An 18,727-nucleotide genomic window follows, 5' to 3' on the forward strand; every position below is an offset into this window, starting at 1 on the left:
ACAAAACCACATGCTTCAATTTTGCAAACCAGTTTAGTCCCTATTTTCTTGAGGTCAGCAGAAAAGGGTCATATTTACAAATAAAGAAATGAATTACCGCAATGCTTTTACAAAAACACTATTTATTATCACGTGACTTAAATTACGCGCACACACACACATATATATACAGAGATTCCTTTTATCATAACTCCAGCCAGTCTCTCATATAGACGCATGTTCCCGGTGAAATAGCACCACCTTCATGACAATGACTCGAGACCTGCAACCAAAAATTTTTTTAAAATATTGTTTTATAAAAAAAAATGACAACTGGCGACCGATGATATTGATAAAGACAGACCATTATAAACAAATAACAAGTTTGCTTCATTATTTTACCTGCTTGAACACAATGCTTAGGTGAAAAACAACTGCCAACACAAAGGGGCTATGTTTTAAAGGAAAAAGCAATTCAAATGGTTAATTGGGATTAACTGATAGATGCTGATATTCTAAATTATGTCTGATCACAATTTCAGGCTGCAAAAAGTTTTTTTTTTTTTTACTAACAATCACCTCTACGACACTTGTGTAAGGCAGTCCAAGTAAGCTGTCTTGTTATGTTGTGACATACTGCAAGCTTTCTGTGCTTTTCAGCTTCCAGTGCAAGCTAGAAATCAATGTCAGCAAAACTGCCAACAGCAATACAACATCATCAACTTGCCAAATGGTTTAGTACACAACTGCTGTCACTACTCCAGCATTGCAGCACTCTTTTTTCTCCAATAGGTCCTATTACATTAATAGATTATAGTTTTTTTTTTTTTACAAACATGGCGACCTGAGTTGGTCCAAAGCTTTGTTTTCAATGTGAGTGAAAGTGAACAATTATTTTGCAACCTAAAATTTTGATTAGACAACTGAATGAAAAGGGGAAGGGCTTCCTACAGCATTGACAGATACTCATTTTTATTAGTGCAGTGCCAATATCAACCACTCATTTCTTAGCTTCTTGCCTGCCTCAAAATGGAATAGAACTATACATGTAATGATACATTCAAGCACAGCAAATAAGCTGGGAAAGGTTGCTGGATGAGCAAGGTAAATGTTCTGAGCAAATCCAGTTTCGCGCATTAAAGGTTACTGATTTTACAAAAACTAGATTAAAATGAATAAGCCACAACTGACCGGACATGTTCCACAGGGCATTCTCATTAGACCTGTAGTCTCTATCAACGGTTTAGAAAGTCTGTACACTTTAACATGGGAATCACCCTAGATCCACTTGCTCCAACACGGGTGCTTTGTGTGATTTTGCCATCAAAAATGAGAGTGTTGAGAATGGTCACTATATCCTCCACTTTGAGCTGAACCTGAACAAAAATCATTGTATATTATGTACATTACTTTTTTTTTAAAAAACACCAAACTAACAAACTATAACAGCAAATTTTGTCAAGAAGTTTGAATTTCTTGAGCTCTCATCTACGAACATTTCATTTTGAAAAAAGCCAAACTCAGAAATCATGCATGTATATTAAAAGCTCTAGCAATCCCTTTCTGAAATACCTACAGTAATTAGTGTCACTTGACTGTTACTATGTTCACTTCCATGTTCCTGGCAACGTTCATTTTTCATCTTTATCATGTAATGGGATTTAGCCTAATACACACAACAAAAAAATTTCTGCAACCATAATACTTTGCTTCACCTGGACTTTATGCGATCTAACTGCTTAATAACATTGATGTGCTGCTCAAAATTCCAATTTATAGCAGAAAACTGCTTTCTTGAATAAAATGAAAAATAAAACTGTCTGCTTGTGAAAGGTAAAGGATTGAATTTTATCCATAAAATCTTTGTCTGCATCCACATTGAGCAGATGTATGCCAGAGAAAAGTCACTTTGTGTTGAAGTCTGATCCATGCCAACCAAAGGGTCTGAAGATGGTAGATGTTCATTAATCAAAGGTTCTGCAATAGCAGGTTTTATAACATTGAAAAAAATAAAGCCCAGATGGAAAGTCCGAACATACTGTGACAACCCGTAGCTGTGTAATGTAGCCGAGTACTTCCTCTGCTGTGGCTGTTGCTGCGTTGCTGTGAGATAGGATCCATGTGCTGTTCTCTGGCTGATGCTGCCTGAAAGCAGGATGATTTGTCATCAAAAACAAGATTTTCAAACAACCCATATCCTTTCATTTGTAAGGTGTGAAGAATTTTTAAGACAATGTTGCAATGATGAATACTAACAACTATAAAGAGAACTCAAAAGAAGGGAAAGAGGAAAAAGGTATAAGTAAAAGACAAACTGAGAAAAACAAAACATAATGTCAACAGGCTTGCATTTTAAACACCTGCAAGTTATGAGGCTGTGACCAAGACAATGGCAACAGGTTTGCATTTTAACTTAGTCAACTGAACTGAAGCTAATTTGCATCTGTTGATGTGAATTGCATATAAAGAGTTATTATGCAAGTTTTCAGGCAACTATGGCAAAGAAAGTAAAAAAAAACTTGCCTTTTGTTCCAGAAACTTGTAGCACTGTTGATTCAAGAGGTCAACAAGTTCTGATTCAAAGTCTTGGTCACTGTACCAAGCTCCCCCAGTTACTGAACTGTCAGGCTCAAGGTTAAACAGCATATACACTTTCTTCTTAGGTGCCTATCAAAACAGTTAAAAAAAAAAACCCTTTAAGTTCTCACACAGTATAGCTGGCAACTCAATTAAAGATAAAGAAATATACAGCCATGCCAAAATAATGATTATGTAAGATTTTATTCATAAATGAGTTACTGATAAAATGTCTCAAATCATCGGCTTTCATTTAACAATAATGAGAATTTAATATTTTTATCAATAAAAGATATAATATGTTACACCCAATTCCCATTATTTAAAAAATACCTGTTAAAAAACACAAAATGATGTTTAACAAGTGTGTTGTCATATGCACATAGACACAGGACAGCAGTGAGACAGCTATAGACTATACAAAAATGTTAATTCTACAAAAAATTATCCATTGAAATCCATAATAACATTCAGCTTGACATGCTTTAATATGACTCAACACCAGAAATTAACACTAATTTATAGGACAAGCAAAACTTAAAGAAGATCATTTGCTTTCAGCTAGCTAGCTCATCCAAATGATTTAGCAGCACAAACACAAGGACAACATTTACTTGAGAAGATCCAGCACTCACAGCCACAGATTTCACAGCTTTTATTAGCTCCTTATTTTCAAGGTTTTTCAAAACTTTATTGAGCTGTGTCAGAGGTAGGTTACTTTTTGAACGAATGTCTCTAATCCATATTCCTGCAAAAGTAAACACACAGTATGTTGGTCCGCTAGGCAAATGATACAATCCAGAGGAATCTTAGTACCCTGCCAAAATGCATTCTGTATTTATGTCCTTATAAGGGCTTAACTTCAGCTAAAAGATCAGTCATTCCTTCACTTATAAGCCTTTGTAAGTGCCCGAGATATCCAACAGCAATATTCATTCAAACAATATCTGCAATAATAGTGGTCAATTTTCTTCAACCTCCTGTTGATTCCACTTCAGATTTGGACCACCAACCCCAATTATTTTTAGCCTGTTTTCTTACCTTCTAGATTTCATCTAAAGCTTAACACACTCAGGTAATAACATTGCTTAATCCCACTTCCCACCAACTATAAAAATGAAAGCAACTTGTAATTTATTGACATGAAGCAACTGGTGTAAATCTTTACCTTTATTGTCTGCCTCTTTAATGATTTGATAAACAAGTTTATCTTGTGTGTCAGTACCTTTCAACTGACTACAGAAGAAACAAAGAAAACAATCAGCTGAGTGGTATATACAATATTCACCTGCACTTTCAATTTTCTATTAATGCCAACTTTATATATCATTTCAAAGAAACTATTACTTTTTTATGTGTTCCAGTGATCATGCCTGTCAGACTTTAAATCTTTTACAGTTACAAAGAGATATTACTACTTAAAGAAATTAACTTATATGTACCAGCTATTATCACAAACTTTAAATAACAAATACCACAAAAATAAACTTCTGTAAGGTGACTTACACCTATCACAAGTGCTTATAAAGGCAAAGCCAAAAGCAATTGAAAGGGCTTCAAACTAAAAGAAATTAAATATAGATCATGCTTGCTGAAATGATATGCTTGCAAATACATGTATATTTTAGAAAAACTTTTCTCTTACTTATCTCCAGCAGTGTCTTTCAGCCTATACAGGAGTCTCTGGCCTATCTGTAAAAGATCAATGCATCCCTGCAACAAAGTAATCCAATCAGTACTTGAAACAAATTACCAGCTTTTCTTCTATTCATTGATTTATGTAAATCATCATTGAATATACTGGGAAACAGCAAAAACTTGGCAAAATATAAAAACAGTAAAGAGTAGGTACAGATCATTTCTGACATAAAACAAACTAAAAAAAAAGAACTAAAAAAAAGGGGGATCAACAATAACAGTAATATGATATAATATTAAGTTTTGTACAGAGGGATGGAAGCTAGTAGCAGAGGAAGTATTTGGCCTACACCTAAGCAGCAATGTGCAGGACTATGGAGATAAATGTGTTGATATTTGTGTTGGTCAATGGTGGTATTTTATTACAATCATGTGACTTAATTTGAAGCTTTGCCCAGTTTTAGTGCGGCACATTGGTTGAATGAAGTGTCAGCTGCTAGCCTCCATAAATAAACTTTGTTATGTAAAATATTACACATAAATTTCTTGATACACACTGTAGTAAGAAGCTTGTTGATTGCTGCTACCCTCTGCTGAACATCGCAATGTGATAAACCTTGTTCAATAATCTTGTTATCAATACCATCTGGATTCTTCTGGCAAAGGTCTAGAATACTGGAATCAGAGATAAACAGTTCTGTTAATACGAGACCACACAGCTTTAGTTGTCCAACTGAGGTATAATAAACAACTGTCAAGTACTCAATTTTATCACTACTACTTGTATCAATCTAGTAATTGTCATCATGGTTAGAACAATACATTATTTTAAGTATTATATTAAAAATACAAGATTCAAATCACATCGAAAAAAAAAAAAACAAATAAAACTAAATGTGCAAGTGGTGTATTAACCTTAAATAAATATGAGAACAAATTCAATTTTGGTTTTCCCTTCACCTAATCAACATTTAATCGATATACAAATAACACTGACACAAACGCTGCCACACGTTGATATAAGCTATATAATCCAGAAATTGTGAAATTTTAGCTTCTTACACTTTTTCGATATCAGTTTCTTCCACTGGCTCTTGTTTTACAACTGGCATTCCAGTCGGCTGGGCCATTGCCTGAGAACTTCACTGATCGAAAGGCGAGGCGTGTGAAGATAAAGCTAGGCAGAATTAAATATCAAACCATTTGAGCATATTATGAAACGGGAATACGTTTCTAAAATTAAAATACATTACAGAAAAAGAGAGAACGACAGTTTTCTAAGAACAAGAAAAAAGTTTCACATCACTAACAAAACTGACCACCCACATAAATTATTCACGTTAGCATTCTGAAATATTGTAAACGTACAAACACTCTTACTGTTAGCCGTCTCTCAGTGCCGCTGGTCAGTGCAAAGATCGTCAGCAGAATGGCCGGCAAGGTGAAACCTAGTTTAACGCCCAGCTTATTTAGTGTCCAAAACAACTGGATGACTTGGCATTAATAATTAATAGTAATTTACTAGCTATTTTAACCCTATTTTGGTTTATGGTTATGGATCTGATTTTGTTTGCATCTAGACTGTAGAGAATAAGCAGGTCATCAGTGGTACCCCTCAAACTATGAACACATGGGGCCCACTATTTATTTACTGTTTTTAATTATGATTAACGATTTTTCAGAAGCAGTTAGGTAAATTTGCAAAATATTTGCAGACAACACTAATAATCTGCAAATAAATTACGATGCCCCACTTTGCAGCAAGTGGTAACAAACCTGCAGCAAAATTTTGCACATCCAAATGCCTTTTTTCACACATTAACTCAGATAACAAGTCCAACATGCAAAATATCAAAGATAAAAAATTTACTGTTGACTAATGTAGAGTTAAAAAAAGTAACTACATTAGATATTTTTTAAATTTGGTATTATAATTATGGTAATAAAGTCATTGATAAAGCAAATACTATTTTGAGTTTAATTGGTATGGTTTTCCAGCCCCTTGGGAAAGGAAACTTCTGTGCAACTGTATAAAGCATTGGTGAAACATGGAAATGTATCATAATCATCATTAAGACAGTTGTGATAGAAATGGTGCAGAGATGAACAACATTAAATTTAAAAGGTTTATAAAGTATTTAAAAAAACACTTAAAGCACCCTTAAAGTGAGATGCATCAGAGATCTTATTCTAACATAAGATAATTAACAGATTGTCTATGACAAACTTTTCCAAATGCACAAGGAACCCTGCAAACAAAATTTCTGTAACTGCACTTATATTTGTAAAAAGGGTTCTTACTAACAGATTCAGGGCTTCTGCTAAGGCTAGAAGGGACCCATTTGATGAAAATTGAAGGGTCCTCTGAACTTTTAATGCGTACTGTACGCAATTTTTTGCGTAAGCAGAAGCCCTGAGATAACACCCTCTTTGGAATTGTCTTCTTGAACATTTGTGTCGTTTTCATAACATTATTATACTTTTTTCAGACTGTTCTATACTCTTACTGGAGGAGCTCATGTGCTTGGAGAGTGCGCATAGGTATGTTTGCTGTTGAACAGTGATGGGAGAGGTGTATCAGAGCACAGAATATGTTAACACAATGCTTCTTGCAAACTGCAGATTAAGTTAATGCTTGTGTAAAATAATGAAATAATGGTGCATAAAATAAGAAAGCTTACTTTGAGTACCTTGCACATAATTATGAGAACTGGACAGAAGGATACACATTTTTCTACCTTTCACTCTTCTGTTTCTGGTTACTTTTGCTGTTGATTGCATACATGTATTCAGGCCATGCTGGAAAAAAACCATCCTGTAACTTACACAAAATTTTTTCAGCTCTGGCCTTGAAAGGAGTGGACTACGAGTACATGGCAGTGAACCTGATCAAGGATGGAGGAGAACAGGTGAGATTTGTAATATTTTGGGGATTCGTTTATTTGGTTATTTATTTTGTTGTTATTGTAGATGTAAATGCATTTATCTCGTTTAAAAATATTGTTGATATACAAACCCCACCATCACTGGGAGACAGCAGCAGACACTAACTGCATCTATTGCAGCCTCTAACGACATTCACATATTCCTAAGACATTATATATTGAACTGCATTATATTTTTTTCCAAGTAGATGTATTGAAGCTTATAGGAGAGAAAGGGTGGAACAAAGACATTTGAACCATTCATGTTTGATAGTAACAACATTAGCTGTGCTTTATATATATTTAAAAAACTATTTTTTGCAGTTGAAGGAAGATTATAAGGAAAAGAACCCAATGTCCCAGGTTCCAGCAATTTTCATTGATGGAATTACACTCAGCCAGTCTGTAAGTCACATTTGGTAGTTACAAATAACTTTATATTTTATTCTATTATCACAAATTGGGTGCGTTAAACACTTGTACTTAAGAAAAAGTGCATTTTTTCTGTATATACATAGTCATAAATTTTGAGCGTGAACATGATATTTCATCATTGTTGCCTTAAAGCTCTGATGTTAAAGCTCTATCAAAATGGCAGGACTTATCTGACATAGCCTTCTCTTGTCCATGATCAACATTTCCAGTTATATGTGATAAGAGTAGGAGTTTAATATGCATTAAATTGTATAGCCTGCAACTGTGAAAGAAATTCTACCATAATGTCTTGAACTTAAGCTGCTGAAATGATTCAAATTCTTATGCAGACAAATGTGTTTTTCTTTGTGCTCGTTGATGGTGAAAGAAAAACTTCAGCGTAGCCCTATGACACGTATGTGTACTAAAAGTATTGATGCAGTTTTTTGTGTTCTGTTTATTGTTGCATCACTTTTTAGTTGTTGTTCTGTTATCAGCAGTTTGCTGAAATGGTTTTATGCTCATTTTTTTCAGACAACTTCATTATGTGATTAGTTTACTGTAATGATTTGTGTTGATTAATAGTTTTTTTGGTTTTATCAGTTTACAAAAGGATCCTGAACATTATTTACTCTTTATCTTCTTAATGCCCATGGGCTTAAAGACTCTTTTCTCTTGTGCCTTTAACTCCCTCTTAGAGAAACATATTATCATCAGTTATAACCCCCCACCCACCCACCCCAAACAAACAGCAAAGGACTACAATTTCAAATGATTTATTGTATCCAGCTATATATCACGTTTAATATATTGCTCTTTGAGAAATTTTCCTTACTGATCTTGGTTATACATGAATTTTATCAAACACAATCTTTTGTCTTATCCATTACAATTAATTACATTATATTTTTCACAGCTTCCTATTAATTGAATACTTGGAAGAGACACGTCCAGATCCCCCGCTTTTGCCAAAGGATCCCAAAGAAAGAGCAAAGGTGTGTTCACCGAGTGTAATTTCTCTCATGTCTGTAGCATAACGTTTCAAGCTGCACACAAAGTGCTCTTTCTTGGGGTTGGTGTACCTTTTGTGTACTAAAAAATAATACATGGACATAACACATTTTTCTAATTGGCACTGAGCTTAATGTGTAAGAAATCAAATATAGTTTGAGAACTATAAAAAAACAAAGTGGGGAGGAGAGATGGAAAGATGTTAAGGCAGGCAATTACCTGCTGCAGGAGGTATTCACAAGAGATGGATCTTCAGACATACCTCAAAACTTATACTCACCATCACATAAATCTTTGCATGTTGCAAATTGTACATTAAGATACTTCTAAATAGCAAACAACATGTACGTTGTTACACTTGACATCACCAACAGGATCTCCCCTTATCAGGCAGTTTCTGGGTGGTCAAGAGCAGATGGGAACATTAATTTTTAAAGATAAGCTTGTTTGAAGAAAGGGAATTTGTGGGGGAAAGTTATGAAGCTGTCTAGCTTGGGCATCACAGTGTGTAGCTGGGTGTCAGAGAAATAGGCACACATACTTTCAAAGCCTTTAACAACAGCATAAACCCACTAGTGGTAAACAAGCCAGCACCTAGTTAATGTATTAATAACATGTGAATGTCATTTGCTCTAGTAAACACCCAACTTAATCTTTCATTTCACTGAAGTTGAATTTTAACAATAAGACTGCTTGCTTTATTTTAATTTTGCTCGTAGGTTCGTATGTTGGCAGAGGTGATAAATTCTGGCATCCAGCCTCTTCAGAACTTGAAGGTACTAAAAGCTCTCGGTGAAAAGAAAGAAGAGTGGGCACGCACTGTGATATCAGATGGATTTTCAGGTGATTTTTTTATTATTTATTTTTACTTTTTTAACAGATTTCCTAAAAATAGCAACAAATGGATTCTACAAATATCCTTGCTATTGATAAAGACTAATTTTTTTAATCATTGAGTGGAGGTAATTCTTGGCAGGGAGAGAAATTTGAGAATTCTTTCTGATTTTGAAAATGAGTAACTATTATTTTAACAGCTCTGGAGAAGATGCTGCAAGGCACAGCAGGTCGCTATTGTGTTGGCAATGAAGTGACAGTTGCAGACATATTTCTTGTCCCACAAGTTTATAATGCAAACAGGTGATTTTTTTTTCTTCAGTACTGCCACGTTCATCTTTATTCTCACTTCTGATTTTATCTGTGTGTTCTTCATGATTTTTCTTTTGGTCATTATTCAATATTCTGTACTTTTACTTCATTAGACAAGTAGCTTGTTTTGCTGACATTGTAGTGAGAGTGATAGCATCACAGTGTGAATATTTGTTTCGAACTGTCATATGTCAAACATCTCCTTAAAGATACTGACTATTATATAAACTGTATAGTGAATGTGTATGTTGTCTATCAATATTTTTCAGATTTGGTGTGGACATTAGCAAGTACCCAACAATCAATAAAATCAAGGATGCCTTAGTGGCTTTGCCAGCCTTTGTTGCTGCTGATGCAGCAAGGCAGCCTGACACTCCAGAAGATCAGCGAGCAAAATAAATATTTCACAAATGAGTGACCCCCATATAACAGTTCCTTATCTTTTCAAATTCCTTTTTTTTTTTTTTTGCCGAGGGCTATTAGGGTTTTCCACCAAACTTAAATCTTATTTGATCGTAGAATCCACTTTAACAATTACTGCAGCTTAATTTGAAGCATTCTTCTTCCCTCCATTAGCTGTTTGCTTCCAGTTCAAACTGGAATTATCTTTAAATTTTGTCTGGAATTTGATGAAAATGCATGCACTGTGAAAACGAGAGCATGCTATTGCTAGAGGTGATGGAATAATCAGATTATTGCAGTGTTTGTCACTAGGTTGTGCATTTGACATAATGTGCTTTTTCACCATCACACCTATGTTGCTATTTCAATCTTTAGCCTCTTGGAAGACATCTAAACTTTAAAAGAATGTATTTTAGGTTTATTTTGGTAGTTATTCACCATTTGTTGACAAAATTGATGACAAGGGCATTGTTACACAAACATTTACACCTAGTCCTAGCTGAAGCTGCAATGACTGACTTTGTAAGCATGGTACTTGGTCCAAAGTAAATGGGAATAACTTCCGTTATACATATCAGCAATAGTTTTATATTTTGTGAATAATGTGTGATACATCTGCATTATATCTTGCATCACTGTTTGGTTTTGGTTGATGTATGCATATTTTGGTTTGTAAGCATGTGCCAGAGAAGAAAAGTTTAACAGGTGATGTTTTTGGTTTGTTCTTTCTCTTCACAAAGAGAAACTGAATCCAAGCTAGGTTTCAGTTCAGAATATTAGATTAACTATCACAAGCTTCTGGCTGTTGGTATGTATGTTGTATTATTGTATAAAAGTATTATTTTTAATTTTTACTCTCATGCTTGAAAGAGCAGTTGTTGGATTTGGTTAGTGCCAAATACCTATGTATGAGATCTGAAGTATGGCATCACTCTTTGGTATGGCTCAAATATTCCATGCTTGCTTAACAGGCATAAAATGTTTTTCAATATTTTTATTGATCTTATTATAACCCTGGTTTAATTTGATTGATCTGTATCATCTGCATTGTTTCTGAAGAATATGCATATTCTTAAAAAATTATAAACAATGTTAAATCATTATTGCTAATAAATATATTATATGACAAAGTAGACTGTTGCAATGAACTGCTTGATTTTTGTGTTCAGTATGTTGAAGTCAATACAAATTTAGATGCCTATTAATAATACTAAACAATAAACCAATTACTTTCACTGCTCTACAGCAACTATAGTCTATGAAACGGTTTACCGTTTATTTAATTGTAACATGCTATCCAGCTAACAGAAAACGTTACCGATAAATGTGCGTTTGGAAATAATTACTTTTGAATATCTGACCTTCAAGCCACAAGAGACCATCTTTCACTCAGAAAGATTTATCTTCCGTGTGTTTGGTGACGAGCCATCGTTCATCATCATATATTTTGTATAACCACTTTTATTCGTATTCTAAGTGGACTGGACGGCAAATGTTTCATTCATCCACGGACGTGTACAAACAATTAGATCCGTGTTTCATCCTGTTTATATCGACCATTCAAACTGTACAGCTACACAAGCATTCTGTCTGCCTCACACGCAAGGAGGTGTGCGAAATGAGTTTTATTCACTGTGCATGCTATTGCCCTCTATAGTGCTTCATCCCCGTAAGAATACTAAATACGATTATTAGACACTTTGCAAAACACACGACCAGCACAAATGTAACTACACAAATTAAAGTTTACAAATACGATATAATGAAAAAAAAAGTCAACAACTAAAAATATACAAACGTCAAGCACTTTCCAGCACAACGCATAAAAAGTGAATAATAAGCAATCTTATTAAAAATTACCATAAAGACGAACGATTGTGGAGAGTTTTTGATGTAGGTTTTCCAGACAAGTAACCCAGAGGAGCGTGTCAGCACCGTACACCATCGTTCACAGATGTGTATATATAATTATATAATTCGTGGTTCACACACGCAGTGAGAGAGGAAATGGAGGGAATCTCAGAGACACGAACCGCCTTCCAGTGCATGGGATGAAATAGCGCACCTTCTCCTGTAATTATAATTTCGGTCTTCAGTCTTCACCATGATTCCCGTTGGAAGAGAAGGGGTCTGTAGTGACCTTGCGGCAAGGTACGTCTGTGAGAGGGAGAAGGAAAGACACCCTCACTCACCTTTCGGCGACAAAGGTTTTGTGGAGAAAATGAAAATAATGGTCGTCGGGTTTTTCACCTGTTTCCCTCTCCTTCCTCTCCCCTCACAGTACAAACTAACATATAGATGGGACTGGGAGGACTTTTCCACCAAACGACTAACCGACTCCATGTCGTCTGACGCTGAACTCGCGCTCCGTCCATACGAGGCAAGGGTGGGTGTGGGCGCAGTTAACATTTTGTGAGACATTTCAACAATAAAGCTACAAATGAAATAGTTCGGAATAAGCAATTTGTAAGAAACAAAACAAAACAGTAGCGATCGAAGACCTTGCAATATTCTCATTGTCAAAGGACGTCTTCGTCGATCAAGAACGGTAACTCGCGTAAGAAGACGATTGGGTCGGTGGTGGTCATAGGTCAGTGATAACATATCTTCATCGGAATGACTGACAAGGTGAAGAAAAAAGGGATTTTCATGTTAATTTTGCTTAACTTAGCAAGACTGATCAAGGATTCGATATGACATATGAATTATGTAATTTTTTTTAATCCGGACGTGTTATAGTAAAATAATTTATTTACTAAGAACTGGTGAACAAGAGTAAGTATTCCAATGAATAATGGCAATTAATGCAGATTCTCAGAACTTCAATAAAGTTAGTGATCTTCGATTCACCAAAATACAAACAGATGCAAAGGTCGATATAAGCCATGCTTTTCGATCATTAGCTTTAGTGGGAATGACGAATTAAGTATCCAAACTTTTAAAGCAGTACTTTGGTTCCACAGTCCACACATAAAATGGACCATCTGCCTCTTCAGATTGTGTCAATGATTCCTATTAATGTGACCTAAATGAAACAGCTGTCTGATGGTGATACTGAAACTGTTACCCCCCCCTTTTTTTTTGGTCTACTCTGCAAAGGGCATGTACAGCAAATTGGCTAGGATATGACAAGCAATAAGTATCCTTATTATTATCTCCTTTCTATCATATCATCTCGTTCTCTACAATTGATGCCGAAATGGTGAAGCCATGGAACTATCATATAACATACTATAGGCCTAACTTCGGTTGTTAAAAAAAAATTATGCTCTTCTGTATGATCATGTGCACTTTTTTTTTTCAAAGGTTCTTCTATATTCTTACTGGAAGAGCTCCTGTTCTTCGAGAGTGCGAATAGGTATGTTTGTTGGAGAATAGTCATGGTTGATACTTATCAAATAGCACTTTCATGAACTGCTTCATGAACAATGAAGATATAATCTTATATCAAAATTGCAGATGCTCTAATTGTTTAAGAAAACAAATGACTGGCACCTTTTGGAAATTAGGGGAGTGTATAGTTATGTATATCTTGTTGTATAGTGCAAGTAGATAACACTCAGAAAAAATATGTTGTAATTTTACGTCACATAAATTTTGTTAATCCACCTTTTGTCTTGTTGGTGATAATATATACAACCTGTCTTATGCATGTCTTCATTACAAAAGGTTTAGTGAGTTTGCTGTTGCTGGTAACTTGGAAGGACGAGTCTTCATATGACCCCTGGAATATTTTTATGAGTTTAGGCAGAATAGAATAGTGTATCAGCAGCCTCCAGATGATGTCCCTGGCTACACTGTCAAAGGCCTTCTCAAAAACTATGCTCCCTGAGGAGTAGTAAGGAATAAACTACCTTTTTTCTTTTTGCTGCTGGTCCCTTTTTAAGTTCAAGCACATCTTCAGAAATTCAAGCCATGCTGAAAAAGCTCTCATTTAGCTTTAACAATTTAACACTTTTTTTCAGCACTTGCTTTGAAAGGAGTGGACTATGAATATGTTCCTGTGAACTTGACCAAGGATGGAGGAGAACAGGTAATCATAATTTTTAATGCCTTGGGGTTGCTGTTTTTTGTTTTTAAACCTTTGGTTGAGAGGCATTCAGACTGTCATTATTGCAAGATAGCAACAGAAATCTGTTGCATTTTCCAAAAATATTCAGATTCCTCAGGCAGATTTTATCTTTATCACCATATGAACTATCCTGTTTTGAAATTTTTATATTTTTCAGTTTAAGGAAGAGTACAGGAAAATCAACCCCATGTCCCAGGTTCCAGCAATTTTTATTGATGGAGTTGTACTCAGCCAGTCAGTAAGTGATGTTGAATCTGACATATACAAAAAACTCAATACATTTGTTGCTGTATGAACAAAATGTGGGAGCATTAAAACACCTGCAGGAAAGAGCATGCATTATTTGGTGTACGTGCAGCCACTTTCAAGTGAATATCATGCTTAAAAGACTATTTTCACTGTTAAAAATGAAAGCAATTATGAGTAAAAAGTCATCTGAAATTGTACTATTGTATTAATATTAATATAAACAGTGTTTGTCCATTAAATATGGAATTTTAAATTAACGTCTGAAAATAGTAGAAGGCATATGGATTCAGCTTAGCTCTCTGATGTATGTTAATGCATTTTTTAACTAGCATTTTACTGAAATGATTTTGTTTCTTTCTATTTTCATGAATGCTGTTTATCCTTGTAGTTCAATGATTTCTGAAAGCCATTTTTGTTTTGCATTTCTTACAATTTAGGATATGTCAGTTGTTCTCTTTCTGCATAGCTGTCTGGTCATTAGCACCTGCTTTCATGGCATACGAAGTTTAAGCATGTGGTTATACTTACCCTTTGAGAAATGTCTCTCTATACATATGACTTTATAAACCATGATCTTAAGTCTTATCTATCATACCTGACTGTGCAATTTTTTATTATTATTTTAACAGGTTCCTATAATTGAGTATTTGGATGAGACCCGACCAGATCCCCCACTTTTGCCGAAAGATCCCAAAGATAGAGCAAAGGTCTGTTCACCAAGTAAAATATCTAGACTTTGTAGTTTACTTTTTCTAGCTACAAACATTAAAGAGTGTACTTTTTTGAGGGCTATCTTTATTCTTTCGCAGATACAAAATCTACTTGTACACTTACCACTTGTACTTTAAGATAACCACCAGTGGTAAATAAATTGTTATACTTGGTGTAGCTAACAAGATTTGCTTCAGTCACCAGGCTGTGTGGTATGTGGTCCATAGAGACACTTGGAGACAGTATTAGTTGCTGATAAGGCGTGGCTGGGTGTTAAAAGCATGGACATATTATAAATTCAGAGCCTCTAACAGAAGTGTGAATCCCAGTGGTAGACAAGCCTAGATCATATTATGTAATAATAATAGTGTATGAGTGCAAGCAGTTTGCTTTAGCAAACATACGAACTTAATCTTTAATTATTTAATTTTATAAGAAAGCTGCTTTATTTTAATTTTGCAAGGCTCGCATGTTGGTAGAAGTGATAAACTCTGGCATCCAGCCTCTTCAGACCTCCAGGATACTTAAGGTATTTGGTGACAAGAAAGAGGAATGGGCATGCTCCATGATATCAGACGCCTTTGTGGGTGAGAATTTATTTTGATTTACTTCTAAATGTTGTTAACTAGGATTACTAGACAAACAGCATCTTAGAAATATTTTTTACTAATGATGAAGACAATTTTTTTTCTTTATCTCTTAATGAAAGTGGAAATGATTTTGGTTGAGGAATGGTATTGAAGAAATGACCACCATTTTAATAGCTGAATATGAAAAATACTTTAGCAGTTCTGAATATAAAAATGCGTTATTTCAACAGCTTTGGAGCAGACGCTGCAAGACACAGCAGGTCGCTATTGTGTTGGCAATGAAGTGACAATAGCAGACATATATCTTGTTCCACAAGTTATAAATGCAATCAGGTGAATATTTTATGGTCTTTGGTGTTCCCATAAATATTTCCATTGTCTTCTTGTTCTTTGTCATTCTTCTTTCAGTCATGATCTGATATGCTGCAGTTTTATTTCCTCCTGTAAATAAGAGGTATAACAATGGTGAAGTGGTTGATAGAATGTTTTGAGCAATTTTGTCATAGTCTTGACCTATGAGAAGATCAGGGAACTAGTCATATGTTAGAGGTCTCCTTACTGTTCATGTCACCAAAACAACATATAGCCACAGGAATTTTAGCTATTGTGCAGCGAAACAATGGAACTTTCTCCCTTTCCATATCCGCCACCTATCCTCTATTGAATCCTGTGAACTTGTCTTATGCACATGATTTCAAAAAGATTAAATGTAACTCGTTTGCCTTCCATATTACTAGAACTGTAATGTTTGTGTTACTTTTTAATGTTTCAGGTTTGGTGTGGACATGAGCAAATATCCAACAATAAGCAAAATTAAAGATGCCTTAGAGGTCTTGCCAGCCTTTGTGACTGCTCATGAAACAAGGCAGCCGGACACTCCAGACGATCAGCAAGCAAAATAAATATTTTACAGATAAATGATCTTCACGTCAGCATTTTCAGCACCTGGGACAAACAAATCAATCATCACATCTTTGTCACCATCAGTTGCAATGCTTGTTCATTTGTTTTAGAAGATAAATCAAAAGGAGACTAAAGAATTTGTACAATAATTGTTGTTAATTCCCTCGCCCGGGCAAAACCATTTCAAAAACCGCCCACAAGAATTTCCACTTTTCAATAGTAAAGAAAAACAGCAAGAGACTGCATGGTGTTGGTTCTTAGTGAGACCAGGGTGGCCACCTCTCCCTACTTTCCCCATCAGTATATGCCTGCTTCATGTTCCACTTTAAACCTTTATGTGTCCTAATTTGGATCCTTAATTATTTTTCAAAATATCTCTATTCTTTCAAAACTATGCTAAGAAGTAGGCATGATTTAGCAGCTAAGTCCACCACTAGCCTCAGTTTTTCAGTTTTTTTATTTTTTGTTTTGTTTTTCTGTAAAAGAACAGAAATGGTAATTTGCTCTGTGACTTAAACATACACATGGTTAAGTGCATCCCTTGTCCAGCCTGTAGACGGTACCTGAACTCTTTTGCAGTGTCATTTAGTTAGTCTGTTTCTGCTGTCATTCACCAGGTTGTTTCTTAGTGCAAGGCTGATGATATTTGTTATTATCACTGGCTATTTGTTATGCACCTGTAGTCAGACATAGCTGTGACTTTTGTAAACATGGTTCTTGGCCAGAAATATGTAATGATGGCCGTTGTTGTTAACCTTGTCAGCATGAAATTTGCATTTTACACATAATGTGATGACTGTATAAACAGACTTTTTTGCTTGCTATTTTGAGAGCGGTTGTTAAATTCAGCTCATGTGTAGCTAAACTACTCAGGTAATCTAAAGTATGCCAGTTATAATCTGTGATGCTTGATAAACATGCATGGTACATTTTCGTAATATTCCAAGAACTTCCATTTGACTGATCTGTGATTCTTCTTCAATTGTCATTGATTTTTAAGTTACAGAATCAAAGCATTATTGCTAATAAACGTACGAAAAAAATGAGTTGCATAGAATATTTTTTGTTCTTGCTTTGTAAATTAGTTACAATTTGTTACAGACCATAAACGAGAGCGAATTAGTGTTTTACGCTGAGCAAGCAACCGAGGCTAAATCATGGCAAGGAAGCAAGCCCTGTGAACAGATGCCACATGTAGAGAATGAACAGCGTGCCCGAGACGAGAGATGAACCCGGGACAGCCAACCTTCACTGTATTGGTGACGGGCGCTAACCGATGCAGCGGCAGCAGACATACGATGGACAGAAAAACAAACATATGAAATACAGAAGACAGGGTTCCCAGGTCCTTGCAAGGTCCTTTTAAGTCCTTTTATATTGAATTTTCGCCAAAAGGCCTTTCAAGTCCTTTTATTTGCCATGCGGTCCTTTCAAATTCTCACACAGGATTTTTCCCTTACATTTTCTCTGTGACCCTTTAAGTCCTTTTATCGATAAAATATACAACAAATTATTTCCGGAGTAGACTTGGCGCAAAATACCGACGATTTTCGCTGCATTGCTATTTTTAATCACATGACTACCCAGTCTCGCTCGCGCGGAACGTCCGTTTCGGCCTTTCGCGAGTTCACTCTCGTCGTGTCGACACAATTCTGTCTGCCTAACATTTGAAAGATGCCGGGGAAGTGCTCTTTCAGGAGAAGTGGCTAAGAGAAGACAAGTATAAAGATTGGTTAAATAAAAGACTCGAGCAATAAACATTTGGCACGATGTGCTGCCTGCAAAATATCTCTGAATCTTTCATCAATGGGCAAAGTGTTCTGAAACAGCACATGGTTACCGAAAGACACCAAAGGCAAATAAAAGTATATTCTGAAAGATGCCGCGCTTTTGTGTAACTGATTACTTTCGTCATCGAGAACATCCACAGCCGCTCAAATCAGACGGCACGACCAGCTCTGCAAGTGTGTCCAGTAAGTTGACAATTATTATCTTTAGCGATTCATTTAGTTAACGATGTGGTACTTAGAAAAAACACATTAAATTAAAGCGTGCATAACATTTTGCGGTTTTTCCACTCTTTATTAAGCCTATCGTCTAATTACGGTGAA

At 35.4% G+C, this 18,727-nt stretch overlaps 3 protein-coding genes across 4 annotated transcripts; 2 read left to right on the forward strand and 1 right to left on the reverse strand.

The window, feature by feature from the left end:
• Window positions 1-121: 121 nt before the first annotated feature.
• Window positions 122-5,391, reverse strand: LOC112570719 (DNA-directed RNA polymerase III subunit RPC6-like). Of its 2 annotated transcripts, none has more exons than XM_025249300.1 (9): window positions 5,257-5,391; window positions 4,752-4,869; window positions 4,202-4,269; window positions 3,725-3,792; window positions 3,192-3,304; window positions 2,503-2,646; window positions 2,019-2,124; window positions 1,171-1,355; window positions 122-262 (listed from the first exon to the last, which is right to left on the reverse strand). In XM_025249300.1, the coding sequence occupies exons 1-8, from the start codon at window positions 5,322-5,324 to the stop codon at window positions 1,303-1,305; spliced, it is 738 nt and encodes a 245-aa protein (XP_025105085.1). In that variant the 5' UTR covers window positions 5,325-5,391; the 3' UTR covers window positions 122-262; window positions 1,171-1,302. The 2 variants fall into 2 exon arrangements, with proteins under 2 accessions (XP_025105085.1, XP_025105084.1); XM_025249299.1 differs by having other exon boundaries at window positions 3,171-3,304.
• A 77-nt stretch (window positions 5,392-5,468) lies between these two features.
• LOC112570720 (maleylacetoacetate isomerase-like) lies at window positions 5,469-10,304 on the forward strand. The gene is made up of 8 exons (XM_025249302.1): window positions 5,469-5,635; window positions 6,684-6,735; window positions 7,036-7,103; window positions 7,443-7,537; window positions 8,449-8,527; window positions 9,263-9,386; window positions 9,578-9,680; window positions 9,959-10,304. The coding sequence occupies exons 1-8, from the start codon at window positions 5,624-5,626 to the stop codon at window positions 10,086-10,088; spliced, it is 663 nt and encodes a 220-aa protein (XP_025105087.1). The 5' UTR covers window positions 5,469-5,623; the 3' UTR covers window positions 10,089-10,304.
• A 2,339-nt stretch (window positions 10,305-12,643) lies between these two features.
• Window positions 12,644-17,662, forward strand: LOC112571283 (maleylacetoacetate isomerase-like). The gene is made up of 8 exons (XM_025250175.1): window positions 12,644-12,719; window positions 13,398-13,449; window positions 14,057-14,124; window positions 14,321-14,401; window positions 15,042-15,119; window positions 15,587-15,710; window positions 15,944-16,046; window positions 16,486-17,662. Exons 1-8 carry the CDS (start codon window positions 12,708-12,710, stop codon window positions 16,613-16,615), a joined length of 648 nt encoding a protein of 215 aa, XP_025105960.1. The 5' UTR covers window positions 12,644-12,707; the 3' UTR covers window positions 16,616-17,662.
• Window positions 17,663-18,727: the final 1,065 nt, after the last annotated feature.

Source organism: Pomacea canaliculata, linkage group LG8 (genome assembly GCF_003073045.1).
Source record: "Pomacea canaliculata isolate SZHN2017 linkage group LG8, ASM307304v1, whole genome shotgun sequence".
NCBI lineage: Eukaryota > Metazoa > Mollusca > Gastropoda > Architaenioglossa > Ampullariidae > Pomacea > Pomacea canaliculata.